This window comes from Melanerpes formicivorus, unplaced genomic scaffold, assembly GCF_026170545.1.
Source record: "Melanerpes formicivorus ecotype bairdi unplaced genomic scaffold, bMelFor1.0.p_v2 SCAF_84, whole genome shotgun sequence".
NCBI classification, from domain to species: Eukaryota; Metazoa; Chordata; class Aves; order Piciformes; family Picidae; genus Melanerpes; species Melanerpes formicivorus.
This window is the reverse complement of record NW_027142436.1, coordinates 2406374-2430862: the sequence shown is the minus strand read 5'-3', so window position 1 is coordinate 2430862 and position 24489 is coordinate 2406374. Positions and strand designations below refer to the sequence as shown.

The 24489-nt window shown below is 50.3% G+C and overlaps 1 protein-coding gene across 4 annotated transcripts in view; it reads right to left on the bottom strand.

The window, feature by feature from the left end:
- Positions 1-24489, bottom strand: part of HHAT (hedgehog acyltransferase) — a 272236-nt gene that overhangs the window by 192029 nt on the left and 55718 nt on the right. For 3 of the 4 annotated variants that reach the window (XM_068165116.1, XM_068165117.1, XM_068165115.1), the window contains exons 1-7: positions 13901-13975; positions 13383-13517; positions 12042-12109; positions 10765-10878; positions 9788-9982; positions 8001-8213; positions 4052-4223 (exon numbers count right to left, since the gene is read on the bottom strand). In XM_068165116.1, the coding sequence (XP_068021217.1) occupies positions 4052-4223; positions 8001-8213; positions 9788-9982; positions 10765-10878; positions 12042-12109; positions 13383-13476 (856 nt within the window). In that variant the 5' untranslated portion in view covers positions 13477-13517; positions 13901-13975. Of the gene's footprint in view, positions 1-4051; positions 4224-8000; positions 8214-9787; positions 9983-10764; positions 10879-12041; positions 12110-13382; positions 13518-13900; positions 13976-24489 lie in introns of those variants that run through there. The other variant, XM_068165118.1, reaches the window with a different exon arrangement.

Here is a 24489-nt window from a genome sequence, read left to right as displayed (position 1 = left end):
TACGTGCATCTTCTCCTTTAGGAAGGATCATGTCTCCTGCACTGGAGCAGATAGGCCACAGAGGTAGCTCTGCAATGCCAGCAATCACAAGATACATCAGGTGCTGCCAGCTCCATTAATCAATCAACAAGAGCATGATTATTGACAAGCTTCAAATACTGGGCTATGCTATTTTCTTCACAGCAGGACACTCCTCCCTAACAAGGGCTCCATGTCTAGAGCTACTATGATGTCCTTAGTTTGGTATTGATCATAGCAGGAGGTTACACCTCATGCTGGGGGAGGCTTTCTGCTGCAGTTCCAAGTCAATTTGGCACAAGTTGCCAGATAAGCATTGCTCTACTGCCATTATCAGCAATCCTGCATACACCATGCTGTGCTGCCCTGGCCTGTGGTCAGGACTAACCATCCACTCCTACCTGCTACACTGACCTGAACTAACACAAAAGGGACAACTCAATTCTGTAATTCCTGGCTCTAGCCTTTACAAAAGGCATCATGAAAGAAATGTGAAGCATCCTACTTTCCTTCCTTGTAACAGAAAGCAATGGAATTAATAATCAGGCTCATATTTCTCTGCAGCGTGGTTCACTGCTGGTTGGCAGCCATTTGAAAGAGGCAGTGCCTCACAAAACCAAACAGAATGAGCAAAGGAAAAAAGTACTATAAGGAGCTGTGCAGCCTGGCTTCATATCCCAGCCTTCCTGCAGCACACAGGAAGCAAGGAAAGTCCAAAATACGTGGAGTGATAGCAGGAAACTACATACCACAACATGCACCCTGGAGGCTAAGGGCTTCATTTCAGGCAAAGGTTAATGGACATGAAGACCCAAAGTGAAGGTTCTTAAAGAAGACTAAACAGAGCTGCTCATAGACCCATGGTCAAGGAATAGACAAATCTTCCAGATTAAAGAAAACCAGGAGCTTTCTCAAGGACATAAAAGCCTTGAATACTCCCAAAATACGTACAGCAGACATTAGGTTCATTAGTAAGTACTTGAAGAACTCTCTAATCAACTCAAGATATCACATTGTGGTGGGTTTTGATTGAGGTGGAGTTAGTTTTCATAGGAGTAGAGTAGAGTAGAGTATAGAGTAGAGTACAGTATAGTATAGAGTAGAGTAGAGTGGAGTGTAAAACCAATTAGGTGGAAACCTAAAACTACCACATCAATGCACAGAACAAGAAAGCTTCTCAGACAAAGCATACAAAAGCATTTGTTTTACAGTAGAATAGAATTAACCAGGTTGGAAAAGACCTTCGAGATCATCAAGTCCAACCTACCACCCAACACCATCTAATCAACTAACCCATGGCACCAAGTGCCTCAGCCAGTCTCTTCCTAAACACCTCCAGTGATGGTGACTCCACCACCTCCCTGGGAAATGCATCCCAGTGGCCAATCTCGCCTTTTGGGAAGAATTCCTCCCTTGGCACAGCTTGAGACTGTCCTCTTGTTCCGTATATGTCTATGATTTGGATTGTGATTGAAACAGTGTTAACCCAGGCATGCTATTTTAGTTATCGAGGAGCAGTGCTTACAGAGAGCTTACACAAGGTCTTTTTTGGCTCCTCACACCAGCCACTGGTGAGTAAGCTGGAGATGTACAAGGACTTGGGAGGAGACACAGCTGGGACAGCTGACTTCAAAAGACCAAGGGGGTATTCCATACCGTATGACATCATGCTTGCCATGTAAAGGTGGAGGAAGGACAAGAAAGCGGCAGAGGCCAATCTCTCTTTTCAAAAGCCAATCTCTCTTTCTATGAAGAACTTCTTCCTAACATCCAGCCTAAACCTCCCCTGGCACAGCTTGAGACTGTGTCCTCTTGTTCTGGGTCTGGTTGCCTGGGAAAAGAGATCAACCCCTTCCCAGCTACAACCTCCCTTCAGGTAGTTGTAGAGAGCAATGAGGTCTCCCCTGAGCCTCCTCTTCTCCAGGCTAAGCAACCCCAGCTCCCTCAGCCTCTCCTCACAGGGCTGTGCTCAAGGCCTCTCCCCAGCCTCGTTGCCCTTCTCTGGACACCTTCAAGTCTCTCAATGTCCTTCTTAAACTGAGGGGCCCAGAACTGGACACAGGACTCAAGGTGTGGCCTAACCAGTGCTGAGCACAGGGCACTATGACCTCCCTGCTCCTGCTGGCCACACTGTTCCTGATGCAGGCCAGGATGCCATTGGCCTTCTTGGCCACCTGGGCACACTGCTGGCTCATGTTCAGCCTACTATCAAGCACTATCCCCAGGTCCCTTTCTGCCTGGCTGCTCTCCAGCCACTCTGACCCCACCCTGTAGCTCTATATGGGATTTGCCCAATTCCTTCCACACAAGAGAAGGCACTACTAACACATTCTCCCAGGTATTATTTCTGCATTTCACACCTGTGTGTAGTCAGCCATGTTAATTTAGGTAAGTTTAGCATTTCTGCTTTACATGGCCATCAATGACACTGTTGTACAGCAGCATTTTTAAATGAGCATTGCAACTCAGGCTTTTGTGTGCTTGGGTTTTTTATTTCTTCATGGTTTCACCTCAGAAGACTACCACATGAAGTGATGTGGAACACTGGAGCTTCATGCTTCAGAGGTGTACACCAACCATCATTATTGCCCTTAAGATGCTGAGAGCAAAATCCCACTGTTCTGTCTTAACCCACACAGCTAGCATTGCTGCCCCTGGTATAATTTGGTTTAGTATCTCAGAATGCAAAATAAGGGGAGTCTGAATGTTTGGCAGTAAGACCAGTCTGGTAGTAAAATCAGTTAGAGGGTGGAAGGGCTCTGCAGAGGGACCTCGACCAACTGGACAGATGGGCAGAGTCCAACAGGATGGCATTCAACAAGTCCAAGTGCCAGGTGCTGCACTTTGGCCACAGCAACCCCATGCAGAGCTACAGGCTGGGGTCAGAGTGGCTGGAGAGCAGCCAGGCAGAAAGGGACCTGGGGGTGCTGATTGACAGGTTGCTTAAACATGAGCCAGCAGTGTGCCCAGGTGGCCAAGAAGGCCAATGGCATCCTGGCCTGTATTAGGAATAGTGTGGCCAGCAGGAACAGGGAGGTCATTGTGCCCTGTGCTCAGCACTGGTTAGGCCACACCTTGAGTCCTGTGTCCAGTTCTGGGCCCCTCAGTTTAGGAAAGATGTTGAGCTGCTGGAAGGTGTCCAGAGAAGGGCAACAAAGCCCAGCAAGTCTCCTTCTGAACACCTTCAATGACGGCGACTCCACCACCTCCCTGGGCAGCCCATTCCAATGGGCAATCACTCTCTCTGTGTAGAACTTCTTCCTAACATCCAACCTTAACCTCCCCTGGCGCAGCCTGAGACTGTGTCCTCTTGTTCTGGTACTGGCTGCCTGGGAGAAGAGACCAACCTCTGCCTGTCTACAACCTCCCTTCAGGTAGTTGTAGAGAGTGATAAGGTCACCCCTGAGTCTCCTCTTCTCCAGGCTGAGCAACCCCAGCTCCCTCAGCCTCTCCTCACAGGGCTGTGTTCCAAACCCCTCACCAACTTTGTTGCTCTTCTCTGGACTCGTTCCAGCAAGTCAACCTCCTTCCTAAACTGAGGGGCCCAGAACTGGACACAGGACTCAAGGTGTGGCCTAACCAGTGCAGTGTACAGGGGCAGAATGACCTCCCTGCTCCTGCTGGCCACGTTGTTCTTGATGCAGGCCAGGATGCCATTGGCCCTCTTGGCTGCCTGGGCACACTGCAGGCTCATGTTCAGCCTGCCATCTCCCAGGCAACCAGCACCAGAACAAGAGGACAAAGTCTCAAGCTGCACCAGGAGAGGTTTAGGCTCAGGGTGAGGAGAAAGTTCTTCCCAGAAAGAGTAATTGGTCATTGGAATGTGCTGCCCAGGGAGGTGGTGGAGTCACTGTCCCAGGAGGTGTTCAAAAAAGGATTGGACATGGCACTTGGAGCCATGGTTTAGTTAGTCATGAGGTGCTGGATGATAGGTTGGACTTGATGATCTCTGAGGTCTTTTCCAACCTTATTGATTCTATGATTCTTGAAGTTAGGGGAGAAGGAAGACTTCTGCTATTGTTGCTGTACTCACCCAAGGCCCAGTATGATGCAGCTTCCAGGGGTGGAGCACTGCCATAGAGAGCATGGATGTACATGAGGTGAATCATCAGCTCAGCCAGGCACCACCAGAAGAAAATGCGAATTATGCCCACAATTAAGATGCTGATGTTGGTCTTCAAGCTGAAGGCTTCTTGTCTCCTCATCTAATGAAGAAATCCAAAGAGGTTATGTAGCACATCACTGACTGTTTTACTCACACATCCATCCTGAGAACTTTCTTTAAGCTTCCTTTGCAATTCACTACTGTTAGTAAGGGAAGCATTTGAAGACACCATTTGGAAACCCCTGATTTACTTGAGGGAAGACTGGTCTCTCATTCTCAGTCTCAGTAAGGGTAGAAATCAACAAGAGGCCAAGCATGAACAGACACAACCACTGTAGAGAAGTGCAAGTGCTGTAAACCTAATCATAATCCAGCCATAAGACTTTGCAAAATTCCTGTAACTTGATCAACCTCCAAAGACAATCCAAAAAGTTGAAAGAAACTACAGCTATGAAGGAGAAGGTGTTCCAAGCAGGAGCCCTACCAAATACAGACACTGGCATGGGTTGGAGTGAGGTCAGCTGCTGATACTCAATACCATGCTGCCATCATGCCAGATTCTGGCCCCCACAGCAAACTCCTGGCCAAGCTGTCAGCCCATGGCTTGGACAGGAGCACACTGCGTTGGGTTAGGAACTGTCTCGAGTGCTGAGCCCAGAGAGTGGTGGTGAATGGTGCCACAGCCAGCTGGCAGCCAGACACTAGTGTGTGCCCCAGGGATCAGTGCTGGGCCCTGTGCTCTTTAACATCTTTATTGATGATCTGGGTGAGGGCATTGAGTCCATCATCAGTAAATTTGCAGATGACACCAAGCTGGGGGCAGGAGTTGATCTGCTGGAGGGTAGAGAGGCTCTGCAGAGGGACCTGGACAGGCTGGACAGATGGGCAGAGTCCAAGGGGCTTGGAGCATAGCCCTGTGAGGAGAGGCTGAGGGAGCTGGGGTTGCTTAGCCTGGAGAAGAGGAGACTTAGGAGTGACCATATTGCTCTCTACAACTACCTGAAGGGAGGTTGTAGCCAGATGGGGGTTGGTCTCTTCTCCCAGGCAACCAGCACCAGAACAAGAGGACACAGTCTCAGGCTGCACCAGGGGAGGTTTAGGCTGGAGATTAGGAGGAAGTTCTACACAGAGAGAGTGATTGCCCATTGGAATGGGCTGCCTGAGGAGATGGTGGAGTCACCATCACTGGAGGTGTTCAGAAGGAGACTTGATAGGGTGCTTGGTGCCAAGGTTTAGTTGATTAGATGGTGTTGGATGATAGGCTGGACATGATGATCTTGAAGGTCTCTTCCAACCTGGTCTATTCTATTCTATGCAGCTACCTCTGCTGACTTACAAATGCAGGACACTCATTTTGAACATACATTTGCAGCACCAAGGTGAAAGCTTGGGATCATGGATTGAACTGAACCTGTTGCTGTCACTCATACTATGCTGTAGTCATGCCAGCTTCAAAAAAAAATGGCTGACTGGAGCAAAGTAGGATGGGGCTTGAAGTTCAGACTGCAACACAGGAGGCTTCCTGTTCCAGTTGCTGCTTCTGGATTCCAGGTTCTTGGGTACTGGTGTTTTTCTGCTGGGATGGTGTCAGGACAAGGAGGGATGGAGGAGTGGTTTTCTGCCTTGGGTTTTTGGTTTGCTTGCTTCTGCTTTGTTATGGGGGTGATGGAGATTGGAGTCAATATGGCTGACTAATATGATCGAGTATTGTTCCTTTATTGTTCCAGTGTTGCAGGCCTATGGTGCGAGTACAGCACAGTAAAGTAAAGCAAAGAAGAAGAAGGGAAAGGAAGGGAACTGCTACAACTTACATAAACTCGGGGAGCCTCGTTGGCATGGCTTCATTGGTTCCCTCTGAGTGACCACACATGGCACTGTTAGAGATTATTGGTCCAACTACTAACGACACAACGAGGCTGTTGATGCAGGTGCAGGTCCTGGTGTCCCAAGATAACTGTCCATGTTTACAGCTACCAGTGCCCTGTTCTAGTTACATGCTGCAGGCACAGCACTGCTTTGCTACACTGCTAGCTGGCTCTGCACTTATGCTGAGCATGGCCTACCACCATGTCAGGCTCTAGGCCTGCACTGCCAGACTGCTCACACTGCTCGTCGCTGGCATTGCCACACTTTGTCCCAGTGCTTTTTCTACAAGCAGGCTAAGGTAGTTCTGCATTTTGTACTATGTTTATCTGATTTTGCTCAGTACACTCTACTCTTATCTCACATCTTTTTGTCTCAATCCCCAATTTGTGTGTTACTTATCCCTCACTTCTGTGTTGGGAAAATAGACAAGTTAACCTGCTGGGTCAGATTGCTCTGATTCAAACCATTACACTTGGAGACTACCATTTACTCACGGGGATCTGCACAACAGCCCTTCAAACCCATGACTAGAGATGCTATACCCTTCTTCAAGCCAGAAATTCTACAAGGCCGTGGAAGAAGCATCACTTTCATTTTTGCCCAGCAAGGGATGCCAATTGCCAGCATTGCATTACAATCTTCAAGCCACACAGCAGACTGTCTCCATCTTCAGTACTACTTCTTTCCAATGTGCTCAGCAGGAGCCTCAGCTCAGTCTGGGCTTCAGTTAATAGGTTCTGCAGGTGGTCTGCACTGGTAGCAGCAATAAACACTTAGTATTGTTCACATTGAATCAACTGCTAGACACTGCGAACTTCAAAATCCTTCAACTTCACATGTCAAGGCAACATCCTCTGCTCAACACCAACAAGAAACACATTGTTGTTCAGTCTGTTCCATCTTCTTCATGGTTTTAACCAAACAGGTCTGTGCTTATTTAAATGACAATGTACTACCAATACAAGCATCCCATTAGACTAGACTAGAATAAACCAGGTTGGAGGAGATCTTTGAGATCATCAAGTCCAACCTATCAGCCAACATCGTCTAATCAACTAAACCATGGCACCAACCACCCCAACAGTTCTCTTCCTAAACACCTCCAGTGATGGTGACTCCACCACCTCCCTGGGCAGCACATTCCAAAGGCCAATCTCTCTTGCTGGGAAGAATTTCTTCCTAACATCCAGCCTAAACCTCCCCTGCCACAGCTTGAGACTGTGTCCTCTTGTTCTGGTGCTGGCTGCCTGGGAGAAAAGACCAACCCGCTCCTGGCTACAACCTCCCTTCAGGGAGTTGTAGAGAGCAAGGAGGTCTCCCCTGAGTCTCCTCTTCTCCAGGCTAAGCAACCCCAGCTCCCGCAGCCTCTCCTCACAGGGCTGTGCTCCAAACCCCTCCCCAGCTTTGTTGCCCTTCTCTGGACACCTTCCAACAAGTCAACATCTTTCCTAAACTGAGGGGCCCAGAACTGGACACAGGACTCGAGGTGTGGCCTAACCAGTGCAGTGTACAGGGGCAGAATGACCTCCCTGCTCCTGCTGGCCACACTGTTCCTGATGCAGGCCAGGATGCCATTGGCCCTTTCAGGACTTAAAGGAAAGATGAGGAAGGACTCTTCACATCAGGAAGAGAAGCAATAGGACAAGATGTAACTATTTTCAAGTGAAAGAGGGTAGATTTAGATTAGATGTTAGGATGACCTTTATCTCCAAGGGTGGTGACACACTGGAACAGGTTGACCAGAGAAGCTGCAGTTGCCTCATCCCTGGAATTGTTCAAGGCCAGGTTAGATGGGGCTTAGAGCAACCCCATCTAGTGGAATGCATTCCTGCTCATGGCAGAGGGTTGTTGGAACTAGATGATCACTAGATAATCATTAAGGTCCCTTCCATCCCATACCAGTCTATGATTCCATAGCTCTTCATGCAGTTCACCTGAGACAAACATGCACCAAAACAAAAGAGGAAGAAAACATAATCTGTAACTCTGTGATGTTAGGAACTACTGTTACCTGCTTGCTGAACTCATCAAAATTCATCAGAGGCCCATTGTGGAACATTGGGTAATAAAACACATATGCCAGCATCCACAAGAATGAATGAGATGACTTCTGGGCAGGTCCATGCCAGCAGTACTCCAGGCTGAAGCTGGTGCAGAAGAGGCAGCGCACAGACACGGTAAAGAGCAGCAGGTAATACTCATTTTCAGTGTCATACCACTTTCTCTGCAAGACAAAAGGTCAGGTCAGAATGGTGCAATGCTGAGTCATCTATATGGCTGCACAGCTGTGTCCACCCAGATCCTAACTTGCAGGTCCACCAGCAGAAGAAAGCAAGTGAAGTGAAAAGCACTACTTAACGCAAACAGTAAGCACTGGCTGTTGGAGAAGAGGCCACCAGAAGTACTGCAACCAGCATAGACAGCTTGGTTTCAGAAGTACTGGCTTCTGGAGGACTGATAGAAGGAGAGCTTTTCTTACAGGAATGCCATTATGCTCCTTAGATTTGGTCCAGTAATGCAGTATCTAAACCAGCTAGCTACACTACTGACAGCCAAGGGACTGCTAGGGCTGCAGTCTGGATCTGAAGAGAAGCAGTCACTCCTGAGAAAGCTCAAAACTGGGAAGATGTTACTCAGCCTTTGAGTTTGATACCTGTTTCCAACCACAAAAAGACAAAAAAAAGGGAGTATCAGCAAATGTAGTTTGGGTGACTGCTTTTGTATAGCAGTGGGCCAATTCTTCCTCTCAACACACAAACCTATCCACACCATGGAGACTCTAACCACTCATCTTCCCTCTGCCCTCCCCCTGAAGGCAACAAGTCTCACAGCTTATGTTCAGTTCTTCCCCTTAGACAATTAAATAGAACAAGGCTATTTTGTCACAGCTTTTACCCAGCAAAAGCCATTAGAGAAAGAGTAAAACTGAGCTTGCAGCACCTAGTTAGCAAGCCACTTGTGTGGTACAAATCAAAGTCTTGGAGAAAGAGTCTCCCTTTCCACGCAGAAGTCTGCAGTCACCAATAAGGCACAGTCAGCTTGAATAAGCAACTCTTGGATATGAACCCAAAAACCAGCACCTTAAATTGATACCTTTAAAGCTCCAAATGAGAAGGGGGGAAAAAAGCATTTCCTAGAGCACTAGTAAAGGATGCTCATACTTCAGCACTGCTGAAAGCCACTTACTCAGGCACACACTTCCATCTCAATGGACCAGCCAGCACAGCTGAGAAACAGAAGAAGCTCCAGCTCTCAATCTGTGCCAGGGGAAGTTTAGGCTGGAGGTGAGGAGAAAGTTCTTCACAGAAAGAGTAATTGGCCATGGAATAGAATATGGAATAGACCAGACCAGGTTGGAAAAGACCTTCAAGATCATCATGTCTAACCTATCATCCAACACCACCCAACCAACTAACCTATGCAACCACGCACCCTGTCAAGTCTCCTCCTGAACACCTCCAGTGATGGCTGGAGCTGTTGTTGGAGTTGTTGTTGTGGAGTTGGAATGTGCTGCCCAGGGAGGTGGTGGAGTCACCATCCCTGGAGGTGTTCAAGAGAGGATTGGATGTGGCACCTGAAGCCATGGTTTAGTTAGTCATGAGGTGTTGGGTGACAGGTTGGACTTGATGACCTCTGAGGTCCAACCTTACTGATTCTATGATAAGTCACTGCAGCTCTGCTGCCTAAGCCAACCTCTGCTTACATCAACTGCAGGCAGAGTACTTTATCATAAAGATAGCTACCACAGTGAACAAACACCTCCATACTTTGACATTTAATGAGCCTTTCTGGCATTACCTTGGCTTCTTCCACAGCTGGTATGCGTAACGTGGCCAGCAAGACGAGAGAGCACAACCACGTCAGGAGGGACAGCTGAAACTGAGCCACAGCAAACGAAATGGCTGCATGTAACACAATGAGAGCAAAGCCTTTGATTCCCAGTAACAACCAGCAGGCAGCCATGCCATAAACCATCAAGCACCATGGTTTATACTGTTAGAAAAACAGAACAGCTTTTAGATTACTGCAAAAGAAAGGGCAAAAAAGCACTCAGTATCAGCACTCTCCCACACAGGGCCTGTAGTAGAAACAGTTACAGTCAACAAGGTTAAAACCCACAGAAAACAATACAGGGAAAGACAGCTGTATCCATGAAGGATGGATGTCAAGAAAAAGTACTTCACAATGAGGGAGGCTGAGCACTGGAACAGATTGCACAGAGGAGGTTGAGGCCCCATGCCTGCTCAACAGGGCTCTGGACAATCCGATCCAGTTGAGGATGTTCTTGCTCACTGCAGGGGGGTTGGACTAGATGACCTTTAGAGGTCCCTTCCAACTTGGGTGATTCTATGATTCTGTAAGATGAAAAAGGTTTCTGTATGTGTGATATCCAGAGTCTCCCTGCTCTGGGGAAGAACTGCCTCCTTTTCTTCCTCAAGCTAGCAGGTGTGACACCACATGCTAGTCGTTTCCTAAAATCATGCAGTCATTCAGCCTCATGACAAAGCCCACTTAGTCATCAATTTACAGTCTTGGAAAGGAGTATCTACACCCTTCTTTTGTGCCAAATGACACAAGAAAACGCCAGCTTTCAAGGGTTGGAGGATGAAGTCTCCAAGCGCAGACCTAAGGCAACTGACCTACTTGCTCTCATCTGTGCATAGCTACAAACCCACTCCCAGTGTGGGATTTCCTTCACTCAGTCACCTCAGTGCTGAATCTCCCATGCCCAGAATAAACAAACCCACAGAAACATGAAGAAAAGCCATACACACCTTCTCCACCAAGAGCCTGCACACTTGTGACACCAGCAGGTGACCAGCCAGAAGCCACAATATGCGCTCTCTTCCCCACTCAATCCAGTAGCTCCATTCAAAGTCCATGGGGTCCTGGGGCACCAAGGGAACTGGTCAGTATGTGTATCTGGCCATCAACACATGCTCTTACAGGACAAGGAAACAGCTCCATAACACACCAGGGTCTGATACCAAACACCACAGGACTCAACATTCAGCAACACATTTTGATCACAGCAGTGGGCTCCAACAGCTCCACCTGAGCTTCCAATGGGATGAAATACAGAAAGAGCTTTAGATAGTGTCAGGACTCCTAAACTCCATGCTAACACTAAACACGGCCAAGAAGCAATTGCTGGGTTTCCCTACAGGAGTTTTCTAACTGTAAAGCTGGCAGGGAGGCACCCACTTACATCTTCTCCCCAGGGCACAGGCAACAGGCTGGTGATTCCAGAGATGCAGCCTGGAACAAGGGTCCCACTTCTCATGACTTCCCAGTTCAACATATCTTTGCATTGGTTCCCTGCCAGAAAGCTGCTCAGGAAACAGATTAGTCTACTGTTCTTGACCCTCTCTTCAAACCTAACAAACTCACACCTCTGCTTGCTCTGATCCTCTCAAACTTGAGGATTTTTTTTCCCTTTGGGAAAAAAGCCAAAACCATGTTTGACTGTACTCCACTAATGCAAAGTTTAGACATTTTTCCCCCCCAACTTTGAACAGCCCTTTATGAAACAAAGGGCTCCTAAGAATGACCACAGAGAAACAAAGCACTACCTTCCCTGCCTGTGCCCCTCACCTCTTCTGAGGGATTCAGAGTGTAACTCTGCTCTGCCATAGAAAACCAGGAGCTTGGGTGAACAGGCACCTTGAAGCAGCAAAGCTTCCCTCCCTGTTTCTATACTGGGCCTAAGTGAGGGAGATCTGATGAAGTCAGGTCAGCTGGAGACTCCTGTGCCATGGGGATTCTATCTAAGTGAGGTGAGTGGGGTCAGCTGGGAGCCTGAGAGGCTCATACAAAACCCCACTAGAACTTCATCTGCACAAGTACTTTATGGCTTTCTGATGTCAGGGGTCCTTCACTGTCATGAGATGATGGGCCTAAACACCAAAGTACTTCCACAAGCAAGCACTCCTTGTGCTGTGAGGTCAAAAGCAAGTCAGGGAGAGAATTGGCTGGGGTTTGTTTTGTGGTAAAGGAGTGCTAATACTCTTATTAGTTTAATGAAATAAAAGATGCTGGTCACTCATCCTACCTTTTTGAGCCCCCAAAATAGAGTTCCTGGTTCCAGCCCAAACCTTCTGTCCATTGCAGCTTCATACTCTGCAAAGAAAACAAACCTCTGCTAATAACATAGAAACAAAAGCAGGGAAGTCATGGATGTGGCCTCTGCTGCTCAGGAGCAACATGTCCCCATGCTGCCTCTGCAGGTGAGGGACATTGAGTCAGGGAAGGACACATCACCATGTCACTGCTCACCTGGTGACCAGCTCAACAAGGCCACAAAGGGCAAAGTCAAAGCCCATGATTGCCCAGAACCTATGCTTTGATTCCCCCTTCAACAGCATCAATAACAGACAACAGGCAAGCTGTTACCACACAGGACCTGCACTAATTCTCATTTCCCCTCTTTCAGGGCTGCCTGGTTTCTCCCACTAGAGACACAGACCCAACAGGGACCAGAGCAAGCCAAAGCCACTCAAGAGAAGCTGTTCCAGAGCATGCTTCCATGTAGCCTTTTCCCATCTCTTCAGAACACATGCTGTACATGGGGTACTCAGCCCTGTACCTGTACTACCCTGCAAGTGTCTTTATGGCACTCCTGTTCTTCCCTTCAGCTCTTCTCAGAGCCAGCCAGGGGCATTAATACAGAACACTTTGCTGGTTAAAGCCTAACAAGATGCAATACATCTTTTCCTAATGAGTCTCCATAACTATCTATACTGTTACTAAATAATACCACCTTCATTTGCTTTAGAATGCTGATGTGCTCATCCCTCCCCTGCCTCACAGACTCGCTGAACCAAAACAAGCCACCATACAGCTACCAAAAAGGCACAGGTAGGTGCCCGCAAACAAACTGACCCCGAAGCTGTAAGGACAGCCCAGCCACTGCTTTGAGCCCACAAACTAGCACAAGAGCCCCAGAGCTGCGGGCAGCGCAGCCTCTGCAGGTTCAATCCCAGTAAGCACGATCCATCGGGAGGCACAGCTGCCGTCGAACCACCCACCCCCACGGGGCTACAGGGAAGTAGCCAGGAAAAACTCCAGTTAAATACGACTTTCCTGAGCTTCCCTCATCTGAGTAGCTAAGCTTCAGAAGTGTCCTTCACCTCTTCCCTAAAAACTGAGTGCTAGGACACCACCGTCAAGTGTCTCCCCAGCACTCGAGGCACAAGAGCCCTGGGACAAAGCTCTCTGCCCAGCTGATACCTAGCTGCCGCTGCTTCCTCGCAGGAGGCTGGTTTGCAGGCAGGAGGAGCACAGGGGCCCCTTGCAGAAGAGCAAAGCACAAAACAAGCCAAAGCGGAGTCAAGCCAGGTACCCGGCCAGCCACGGGCGGGGAGCGCCGCAGGAGCCCACATCACAGACTTACTCTGAGACATTTGGTGCGCTTCATAGAAAGCATAGAAGTGAGAGCCCACGGTGAGGACACCGTACAGACACATTTCCCAGGCAGGCAGCAGCATCGTCCGGCTGCTGTCCCTCGCAGACCCCGCCGGCCGCCTCCCTGCGGGACGAGAGGACGGGAGAGGTTTCCCCTAGGACGGGCGGGCACCGAGCCGCGGAACACCTCGCGCCGGCGGCGGCTGCACGCCGGTACCTCGGCACGGGAGCCAGGCGGGCCGGGCAGCAGCCAGCGAGCGCAGCAGAGGCCCCGCCCCACCGGGGCGAGGAGGCGGGGCGGGCCCGGGACAAGGAGGAGCCCGGGCTCCCTCGGCGGCTATCGAGAGGGGAGCGAGCCCTGCCCGGCAGCGACGGCTGCGGAGGCCGAGGCGTCGGGAGCTGCGCGCACCCCAAACCCCGTGGGGCTCTCTAGGGCCAGGGTCGGCCCCCGGCTGCTCTGGATGACCTGAGGCCACGAGAAGAGGGGATCCTGCTCCCCGCCCTTACCCGAGGAGGCATCCGCTGCCGGGAGCAGCAGGCGCAGCCCAGGCGAGACAACGTCCCAACCACACTGCAGGCAAGCGGGGCACCTCCCAGCCGACCCGCCCCCGGCACGGCACAGCCAGCCCCGGCCCTGGTCCCGCCCGCCCCCGGCACGGCACAGCCAGCCCCGGCCCTGGTCCCGCCCGCCCCTTCTGAGCTGCGGCCACTCCTCGAAGAGGGGGGCGGGAGCCAGGCGGAGCTCCCCGCCCCACGCGGCCTCTCCTGGCCGCCAGGCGGCGCCGCAGACCTCCCGTGGCGGCGGAGCGCGGCCGCGCGGTTTGAGACGAGGGAGAGCGGAGAGCGGAGCGGCGCGGGGCCCGGAGAGCCGCAGCAGAGCTGGTTTGCTGGCAAACACCCTTGTGTTTGGCTGTGAAACACGCAGTACAGGTCTGCTGGAACCCGTCACAGGGCTTGGATCAAGCGCGTGAGCCATGGGGGTAAAAACTGCGTTGTGGTCCCTGTTTGTGTGCTGATAGGAATCATTACATCAAGTGCGAGAGAGTGCCAGGTTCAGGAGTTTGCGGGAGCTGGGACAAGCTGGGAGGCTGTCAAATGCTGCACTTTGGCCACATCAACCCCATGCAGTGCTACAGGCTGGGGTCAGAGTGGTTAGAGAGCAGCCAGGCAGAAAGGGACCTGGGGGTGCTGGTTGATGGTAGGCTGAACATGAGCCTGCAGTGTGCCCAGGTGGCCAAAAGGGCCAATGGCATCCTGGCCTGCATCAGGAACAGTGTGGCCAGCAGGAGCAGGGAGGTCATTCTGCCCTGTGCTCAGCACTGCTTAGGCCACACTTGAATCCTGTGTCCAGTTCTGAGCCCCTCAGTTTAGGAAAGATGCTGAGTTGCTGGAGCGTGTCCAGAGAAGGGCAACAAAGCTGGGGAGGGGTTTAGAGCACAGCCCTGTGAGGAGAGGCTGAGGGAGCTGGGGTTGCTTAGCCTGGAGAAGAGGAGGCTCAGGGGAGACCTTCTTGCTCTCTACAACTCCCTGAAGGGAGGTTGTAGCCAGGTGGGGGTTGGTCTCTTCTCCCAGGCAACCAGCACCAGAACAAGAGGACACAGTCTCAAGCTGCACCAGGGAAAGATTAGGCTGGAGGTGAGGAGAAAGTTCTTTCTAGAAAGAGATATTGGCCATTGGGATGTGCTGCCCAGGGAGGTGGTGGATTTGTCAACCCTGGAAGCGTTCAAAAGGGGATTGGACGTGCCACTTGGTGCCATGGTTTAGTAGTCCTGAGGTGTTGGCTGACAGGTTGGACTTGATGACCTCTGAGGTCTTTTCCAACCTTATTGATTCTGTGAAGGAAGAATGAAAACACACATGTCGTCTCCAACACACTTGCCTCTGAAAAATTGTTCCAGGAAGTGTTGTGTAAGTTAACTGTGAAGTAAAATCCAAGGACAGTATTCAGATCTAAAGGAGATGTGTAAGAGCCTCTCGCAGACCTCTGCTGCCCCTGCAGTGCAAGGTACACGAGGGCAAAGACACTGCAGTCATGACTTGTCAGGACACAACTTGGACAGATCTGAAAAGCACCACCAACGTAGGAAAGCAGAGCTGGGAGTGCTGGTGCTGACCACTGCCTCATGGATCAACCTGCATGTTAACACAGCTCCTACCTCCTGGCATTTCAGACAGCAGCTCTTAGTGTTCAAAACACACTGACTTTCCAGCCCAAGAGCTTTAGGTAATTTAGGCTCATCTGGCCTTGCAACCATGTGACTTTTATCCCTCTCTGTTGTTGGCCTCTGTGATGTAATTTTTTACTGGGTGAAATACTGCATATCCTCTTGGATGCTGTCTTGCTGGATCTTCCTCTTTTCAAACAGTATTTCAGTTCCTCTGATCACTTGGAGGCCTTCTTTGCATGTTCCAATCCCCATTTCCTGATCTTTGAAAGCCAAGGTTGTGTCTGATACTCCAGGTGAAGTCTCATCAGTCCAAGGGGTTGTCTTTATTATCTAGCCAGAGATGCAGCTCCCAGAATCACTCCTACCTGTCAGAACTACGTGGTGGCCTTCAAATCATTTTGCCTTTTGCCTAAAGCTTTTTAATTCCCTTCTTTCTTTGCCAGGCAATGACTTGCCTTCACTTCAGAGTGGCAGTTGTAAGATGTAAGGTACTTACTAGATAAAAGATACTGCTTTTCCTCTGTGGAACTGCCATAAAATCTCAAGGTCACGTGCATTCTCCTCTATGACACCCAGATCCTCTGCTGCAGTGCTTCCTCAATTGTTCCCCTCAGCAGGTTAGTCAGTACCTTCCCTCCCCCCAAAATACACCCCCCCCGGCATAACAGCACCAGAACATCTGTCCTGGATTTGTAAAAGCATTCCCACAGTGCTGCAGCCACTAAGGGTCAGCAGAGCTTATACTTTCCTGCAGTCTTTTTTGGTGCAGGCAGCAGGCCCTGTAGGTGGCTGCATAACACAGTGCACAGGCAGCAGGGTACTGCAGCTTCAGAAAGGGAACAGGTAGAACAAGTTACAGGGGAGGGGAGGGGAGGGGAGGGGAGAGGAGAGGAGAGGAGAGGAGAGGAGAGGAGAGGAGAGGAATAGAACAGAATTAACCAGGTTGAAATAGAACTTTGAGATCAACCTATCACCCAACACCATCTAATCAACTAAACCATGGCACCAAGTGCCTCATCCAGGCTCTTCTTAAACACCTCCAGTGATGGTGACTCCACCACCTCCCTGGGCAGCACATTCCAATGGCCAATCTCTCTTTCTGGAGAAGAGGAGGCTCAGGGGTGACCTCATTGCCCTCTACAACTACCTGGAAGGTGATTGTAGCCAGGAAGGGGTTGGTCTCTTCTCCCAGGCAACCAGCACCAGAACAAGAGAACACAGTCTCAAGCTGTGCCAGGGGAGGTTCAGACTTGAGGATAAAGTTCTTCACCGAACAAGTCATTCGCCATTGGAGTGTGCTGCCCAGGGAGGTGGTGGAGTCACCGTCCCTGGAGGTGTTCAAGAGGGGATTGGATGTGGCACTTGGTGCCATGGTCTAGTCATGGGGTCTGTGTTGATAGGTTGGACTTGATGATCTTTGAGGTCTCTTCCAACCTTAGTGATACTGTGATACTGTGAACTTCTTCCTAACATTGAAAAGGAAACCTTTGTCATTAGTTTTGTGGTGGTATCCAGGAGCCTGTGTATGCTCTGTGAGCAAGTGTGCAACTACCATTCCACGAAGGTCACTGCCCAGCCCATGGAGCAGGGACACTGACAATAGTCCCACATGGAAGATTTCACTGCCAGGACTTCCACATTAAAAGATCCCAACCACACACACACCTTATTCAAAGGATTTTATGTAGTAAGAGTGACAGTGCTCTCAATTCATGTCTTTGTGAGAGTAGCTATAAACTAAGATGCTGAACATTGCAGGCATGAGCACCTGTGCATGGGCATGGCCCTCATCATTTTAGGCACCACAGATGAAAACAAGTGAGTGCTGCTGCTCTAGTCACTGACAGGCAGCGGGAGGGACCTGAGAGCAAAAGCCCTAGAAAAGCAGCAGCAGAGCAGCCCATTTCTCATTTGATCAGCAGCTGAGGGAATGGTTATTAAACATCTCTAGCTCTGTGTCCCAGCAACTGCACAGGCCTGGCAGGCTCTTCAAGGCATGTGCACTCCAGGATGGGATGCCCTATACACATGCAGCAGGTTTCCCTGAGGGGGGTGGGGGGCGAATCAGTTGGGCAGAATGAGGAGTTGTGATGGTAGAGGTGATTCTCTGGAGCACTGCTTCATCCTGAAGGTTTGTCCACTTCTGCTCACTGCCAGAATAGCTACAGAGTGGAGAGGCAACAACCTGCCCAAGAAACCCATGTCTGTCTTCACTACTGGGAGTCAGCAGCAAGGCATCCAGTCCCCTCCAGGCCTTGATGAACAGTAGAGGGTGCAGTGCCAGCCTCTTGCAGATCAATTTAAGCATGACAGTAAAAGAGTCTGTCTCTAACAGATGTTCATGTCCCATTTTCCTATTTCTATCTCTTCTGAAGCCAGTATAGTGCCTGAGATGGAAGTGTTAGGTTCAAATGCTGTTTGGTGAGAGTCTCCCTTTCTCATGTGATCAGCCTTAGATAGGATCATCAGAGACTTAAGCAAATGATTCCAGGATCCAGGAGAACAGAGGTGGCAGGAGTCCTTTCAAAAGGGCTCTTAGTATTTTCCAGGCAAGTCCTTATGAGGTGAGCTCATCACAGAACATTTAATTTCTAAGAGTTTCATCAAGGCCATGGGGAAGAGGCAGGGTCACGGCAACCCCATGCAGAGCTACAGGCTGGGGTCAGAGTGGCTGGAGAGCTCCCAAAGAGGGACCTGGGGGTGCTGATTGACAGCTGCCTAAACATGAACCAGCAGTGTGCCCAGGTGACCAAGAAGGCCACTGGCATCCTGGCCTGCATCAGGAAGAGTGTGGCCAGCAGGAGCAGGGAAGTCATTGTGCCCCTGTACTCTGCATTGGTTAGGCCACACCTTGAGTCCTGTGTCCAGTTCTGGGCCCCTGAGATTAAGAAGGACATTGAGACACTTGAAGGTGTCCAGAGAAGGACAAGGCTGGAGAGAGGCCTTGAGCGCAGCCCTGTGAGGAGAGGCTGAGGGAGCTGGGGTTGTTTAGCCTGGAGAAGAGAAGGCTCAGGGGAGACCTCATTGTCCTCTACAACTACCTGAAAGGTGGTTGTAGCCAGGAAGGGGTTGGTCTCTTCTCCCAGGCAACCAGCACCAGAACAAGAGGACACAGTCTGAAGCTGTGCCAGGGGAAGTTTAGGCTGGAGGTGAGGAGAAAGTTCTTCACTGAGAGAGTCATTCATCATTGGAATGTGCTGCCCAGGGAGGTGGTGGAGTCACCATCCCTGGAGGTGTTCAAGAGGGGATTGGATGTGGCACTTGGTGCCATGGTCTAGTCATGGGGTCTGTGGTGACAGGTTGGACTCAATGATCCTCGAGGTCTCTTCCAACCATAGTTATACTGTGATACTGTGATACTGTGGGTAGGTGTGTGAGAGGCAGTGAGGTGGACAGCTGAGGTGTTTTGTAGTGTGTGGCTGAGAAAGTAAACTGAAGCTCGCATTTCTGAGGAGACCTTTTGGGCTTTAACTTGTTAGTTTCACACGTGGTTAAAAAGTCCAAATGAGTATTTGTGAATCCAACAGTAGAGTCCTCAGGCAAGTTAAAGCACAGGGCTTCTCACTGCTTTCCTGAATATGAAGTCCCCCTGGGAATGACAAGCAGTGCCTTAGAGCTATCCCTCAAAGGTTAGTATCTCACAGCACTGACCCAAGCCTCTTGTTTTCATTTACCTCTCCTGTGAGGACAGACTGAAGGAGTTGGGGCTGTTCAGTCTGGAGAAGAGAAGGCTCCCAGGTGATCTCATTGTGGCCTTCCAGTATCTGAAGGGGGCTACAGGAAGGCTGGGGAGGGACTGCTCAGGATCTCAGGTAGTGATAGGAGTAGGGGGAATGGAATGAAGCTGGAGGTGGGGAGATTCAGGCTGGAGGTGAGGAGGAAGTTCTTCCCCATGAGAGTGGTGAAGCCCTGGAATGGGTTGTCCAGGGAAGTGTTTGAGGCCCTGTCCTTGGAGGTGTTTAAGCCCAGGCTGGCTGAGGCTCTGGGCAGGCTGATGTAGTGTGGGGTGTCCCTGCCCATGGCAGGGGGGTTGGAACTAGATGATCCTTGTGGTCCCTTCCAACCCTGACTGATACTATGATACTATGATACCCACTGAAAATATACACAGTGATTCCTCCTGCACGCAACATCTGAATGACAGGACATGATCAGCACCCACTGAGGGCCTGCCAATTAGTAGTCCAGCAGCAGACCTCAGCATGAGCCATGTATATTTAGAAGAAATCACGAGTATGACAAGAAATCTCAGTGTAGCAAGTCAGCAGGATTACAATGGGGAGAGTCAGGAATGTAAAAGGTGTGGTATTTGTGGGAAGAGCCAAGGCTGGCCAGCAGCACAGCTGGCTGCATTTTTCACAGGTTCCTGTCTCTCACCCCCAGCCCTGAAAGTGGCTCTTCATGAAGTGCCAAGTGTGGGTTTTTCCCCCATCACCTTTAGCCACAGCCCTGTAGGCATTGTTTATAAAGATCCTTGCAATCACAAAGTCAGGAGTTTTGTGCATGGAAATAGAATGATGAATCCCTTGCATCTTTGAGAACTTGTTCCTTGCTCTGAGACTGGAAAATTACCATTGTGCTGCTGACTGGGGATTAATAAAATTACTTTGGGGGAAAAAATACTGTAAATGAATACATTCTTGTAACTAAGCAGCTCACTGTTGGATGCATGCTGAACATGACAGAATCACACAGAATCACAGAATCCCCAGGGCTGGAAGAGACCTCAAAGATCATCAAGTCCAACCTGTCACCACAGACCTCATGACTAGACCATGGCACCAAGTGCCACATCCAATCCCCTCTTGAACACCTCCAAGGATGGGGACTCCACCACCTCCCTGGACAGCACATCCCAATGGCTAACAACTCTCTCTGTGAAGAACTTTCTCCTCACCTCCAGCCTAAACCTCTGCTGGCACAGCTTGAGACTGTGTCCTCTTGTTCTGGTGCTGGTTGCCTGGGAGAAGAGACCAACCCCCACTTGGCTACAACCTCCCTTCAGGGAGTTGTAGACAGCAAGAAGGTTTCCCCTCAGCCTTCTCCAGGCTAAGCAACCCCAGCTCCCTCAGCCTCTCCTCAGAGGGCTGTGCTCAAGGCCTCTCCCCAGCCTTCTTGCCCTTCTCTGGACACATTCAAGTGTTTCAATGTCCTTCTTAAACTGAGGGGCCCAGAACTGGACACAGGACTCAAGGTGTGTCCTAACCAATGCAGAGTACAGGGGCACAATGACTTCCCTGCTCCTGCTGGCCACACTATTCCTAATGCAGGCCAGGATGCCATTGGCCTTCTTGGTCACCTGGGCACACTGCTGGCTCATGTTTAGGCAGCTGTCAATCAGCACCCCCAGGTCCCTTTCTGTTTGGGAGCTCTCCAGCCACTCTGACATCTCAGAGCCTTCCCTGTCAATACGCTATCTGCTTTGCTTAACTAAAGCCCTGGAAACCCTGGCTTCTGGTTAGAGCTTTTTCATGGATTTCTTTACTGAATACCCATTCTTTCCCCAAATAAAAGCAGTATTCTAAGTGAGGTTACACAGCCTAATCTCACCATGGGTGTAGGGTCAACTCTTGTACTGTAAACCATAGCTGGGGTGAAGTTCAACTGGTTTACCTTGATTGTGTCTGAGTGTAGTGGGTTGAGAGAGAAGGCGTAGCTTTCTCCCCCCCCACAAAGAGGAAAAAACCACAGCTAACTCAGCTGGAGAAGCAAAAGGAATGCTATATTTACAAGCAAAAATGAACTGCAGGTTATATATATATACACAATATACAGTATTTACAATATATACACAGAAATATACAGCAAGGAAAAAAAACCAAAAATACAGGAATGAAATTCCCTCCTCCGGACAGAGGAGGGCTCCCCCTGCCCCTGTACCCCCTTCTCTCCCCCTACCTCCCTTTTTTCCCAAAGAGGGTTAGAAAGAGAGAAAAGGGCAGTTATTAATAAAGCAGAATTCTAGTAGGCCTATTAGTAGGATTAGTTGCTTATCTGTTCAAGGTCGCTCTGGCAAGGAGCCCAGAAGCAGCCAAGCTGGAAGGGAGACAGAAAGGAGTGAACTGAGAAAAAACTCCAGCTGCGCTGTAATGGGTTGGGGCAAACCCCCTCCCCACCACAGGGCAGAAACAACGACTCAGCCAAAGGGATTGCAAAAGTGATGGAAAGTTTAAGTAGAAAATCAATTTAAAAACAAACACCAATGAAAGCTTTACAGAGAACCACAAGCACCGTGACAAAGAGAGAGATCCTAGAACATGCCCAAGAACATCCCATCCCCACCTGGGGGTACACCCAAACCCACCCCCCCCAGGGCTCTTTCCTCCCCCCCCAACCCAGCCTTGGGCCTGGGCAGGCCCAAGGGAGGCGGCTCACGCCATTTTACCTAGGCTGCAGCTGGGGACGAAAAAGGAAGTGAAGACCCTGCATGGGCATTTTATAGGGGAGCAGGGCATTATGGGATTGAAATACCTGCCTGTGACCACCCCCTGGGCTGGGCCCACCCCTTGTGACCTCCCAGGTGTGGTCTATGCAGTGGCATCCGGGCCAGCACCCAGCCTAAACCACCACACGCCACCCCTTATTCCATACCATAATCCCTGCACCCAGAACATATCATCAAATTAGAACTGTTCTGATGACATGTCTAGCAGCAGTCCAGGTCTTCATCTGGGCGTCTTTCCACACAAGTCTCTCATTCAGGCTCAAGTACCAGTCCATTGCAGTTCTTCTTCCTCATATGATGGAACCTCCCAGTGACACAGAGTCATTCTCCTACAGTGTGAATTCCTTGTGGACTCGTTGGGACATTTTGGTCACCTGGCAATACCTCACAACTTCTCAGCCGAGCCTTTGTTTGCTTTTACAGTTACTCAGTGGCTTTTTTCCACCCCTGCGGCAAGCCGGTCGGAGCAACAACCGCTTTCCTCCATCCCTCCAGGGAGCCTCAGCCGACCGCTTCCAGCCGCGGTCCGAAGCTACACAAATGCACATCGCAGGCACATCGCAGGCACATCACAGGCACATTGCCCACCCACTGGGCGTACCGAGGCATCACTGCATCCGAATCACAGCCCTCCCCCGGCAGAGGGGGCGGCTGCAGCACAACTCGCTGAGAAGAGAAGAGGCGGAGCCAGGTGCTTGGCGCCATTCTCGGAGCATGTCCGAAAACACCAGGGAAAGATTTAGAGCTGTCGCCAATGCTTGAATGCAGTCCAGCACAGGCGGTGGCGCTGCCGCCGCCATTTGAACACAGCCGGCCTGGCCCCCGCCGTCTCTGTCACCACGATGCAGAGTCCAAGTCACCTCCACCCCCTTGGGTTTTGGAAGCCGTCGCTTGCCCGCTCACCAGGGTGGCCATCCTCCGCAGCGGCTGCAGGCCGACCCCTCTCTTCTTGCCGCTGCCCCCTCCTCCGCTCCGCTCCCTGCCGCTCATCACTCCACAGAGAACAAGGAGGAGGAAGCAGGTCTCGCCTTCTTAGACTACCTGAGCATTCTTAAGCCACCCTGGGCAGAAGTCACAGAAAGAGCCACCCCTCGCTGTTCCCAAGCAACAGGAGGGACTTCCATGTCATCAGCCACGCACCAGGAGTCCTTCTGCAGTCCACAGGAGTTCACACAGTCACCCCGGCAAGAAAACTTGAGCCCCCAACTTGCAAACCCAAACCAACGCCCAGAACTAAGTTTAAACTCTCCATCTTTTGCAATCGATCTGCAGAGGGGGCACAGCAGCCAGCCCCACGTTGGGCACCAAAATGTAATGGGTTGGGGCAATCCCCCTCCCCACCACGGGCAGAAACGACTCAGACAAAGGGATTGCAAAAGTGATGGAAAGGTTAAATAGGAAAACAATTTAAAAACAAACACCAATGAAAGCTTTACAGAGAACCACAAGCACCGCGACAAAGAGAGAGATCCCACAACATGCCCAAGAACATCCCATCCCCCCCTGGAGGTACACCCAAAGCCCCCCAGGGCTCTTTCCTCCCCCCAACCCAGCCTCGGGCCTGAGCAGGCCCAAGGGCGGCGGCTCATGCCATTTTACCTAGCCTGCAGCTGGGGACAAAAGAGAAAGTGGAGACCCCACATGGACATTTTATAGGGGCGCAGGGCATTATGGGATTGGAATACCTGTCTGTGACCACCCCCTGGGCTAGGCCCACCCCTTGGGACCTCCCAGGTGTGGTCTATGCAGTGGCATCCGGGCCAGCACCCAGCCTAAACCACCACATGCGCTAAAACTTAAAACTGCATTCTACCAATCTACCAATGAAATTCGTTTAGAATATCGATGTTTTCATTGTCTTCACCAAAACATTCAGCCACAGTGTCCCAGCACTTTCCCTTTCTTAAAGGCACAGCCTCAAACAGTCACACTGAGTCTCAGTTAATGATGCTTGCGTCTTAGTTTCTCTGAGTTTAGCTAGTAAACACAAAGGTGTTTTTTATTTATTATTCCTTTTCCCCGCAATACTCCTTGGAAGTTGTCTAGCTTACATGTGAAATGGTAAGAGTTAAGGGGATGGTGAGTCAACTCCTACACACCTTAACCATCCTACACACCTTAACCATCATACTTGAAACTTCCTGTGCTTTCTAGCAAGGAAGTGGATAATCCACTGCTGGAGTGTTTAAACACTTCCACATCTCAGTCATCCACGGGAAGAATGGATGGTCCAGCCTGAGAAGGGATTCTTAAAAAAAAATCCTTACTTTAATTATTACTTTTCTTACTATGTTTAGTTTCTTACTGTGTTTAATGAGAAAAAGAGACTTGATGGGGTGCTTGGTGCCATGGTTGAGTTGATTAGATAGTGTTGGGTGATAGGGTGGACTCAGTGATCTCAAAGGTCTCTTCCAACCTGGTTAATTCTATTTATTATTCTATTCTCTTCTCCCATCCCATCCCATCCCATCCCATCCCATCCC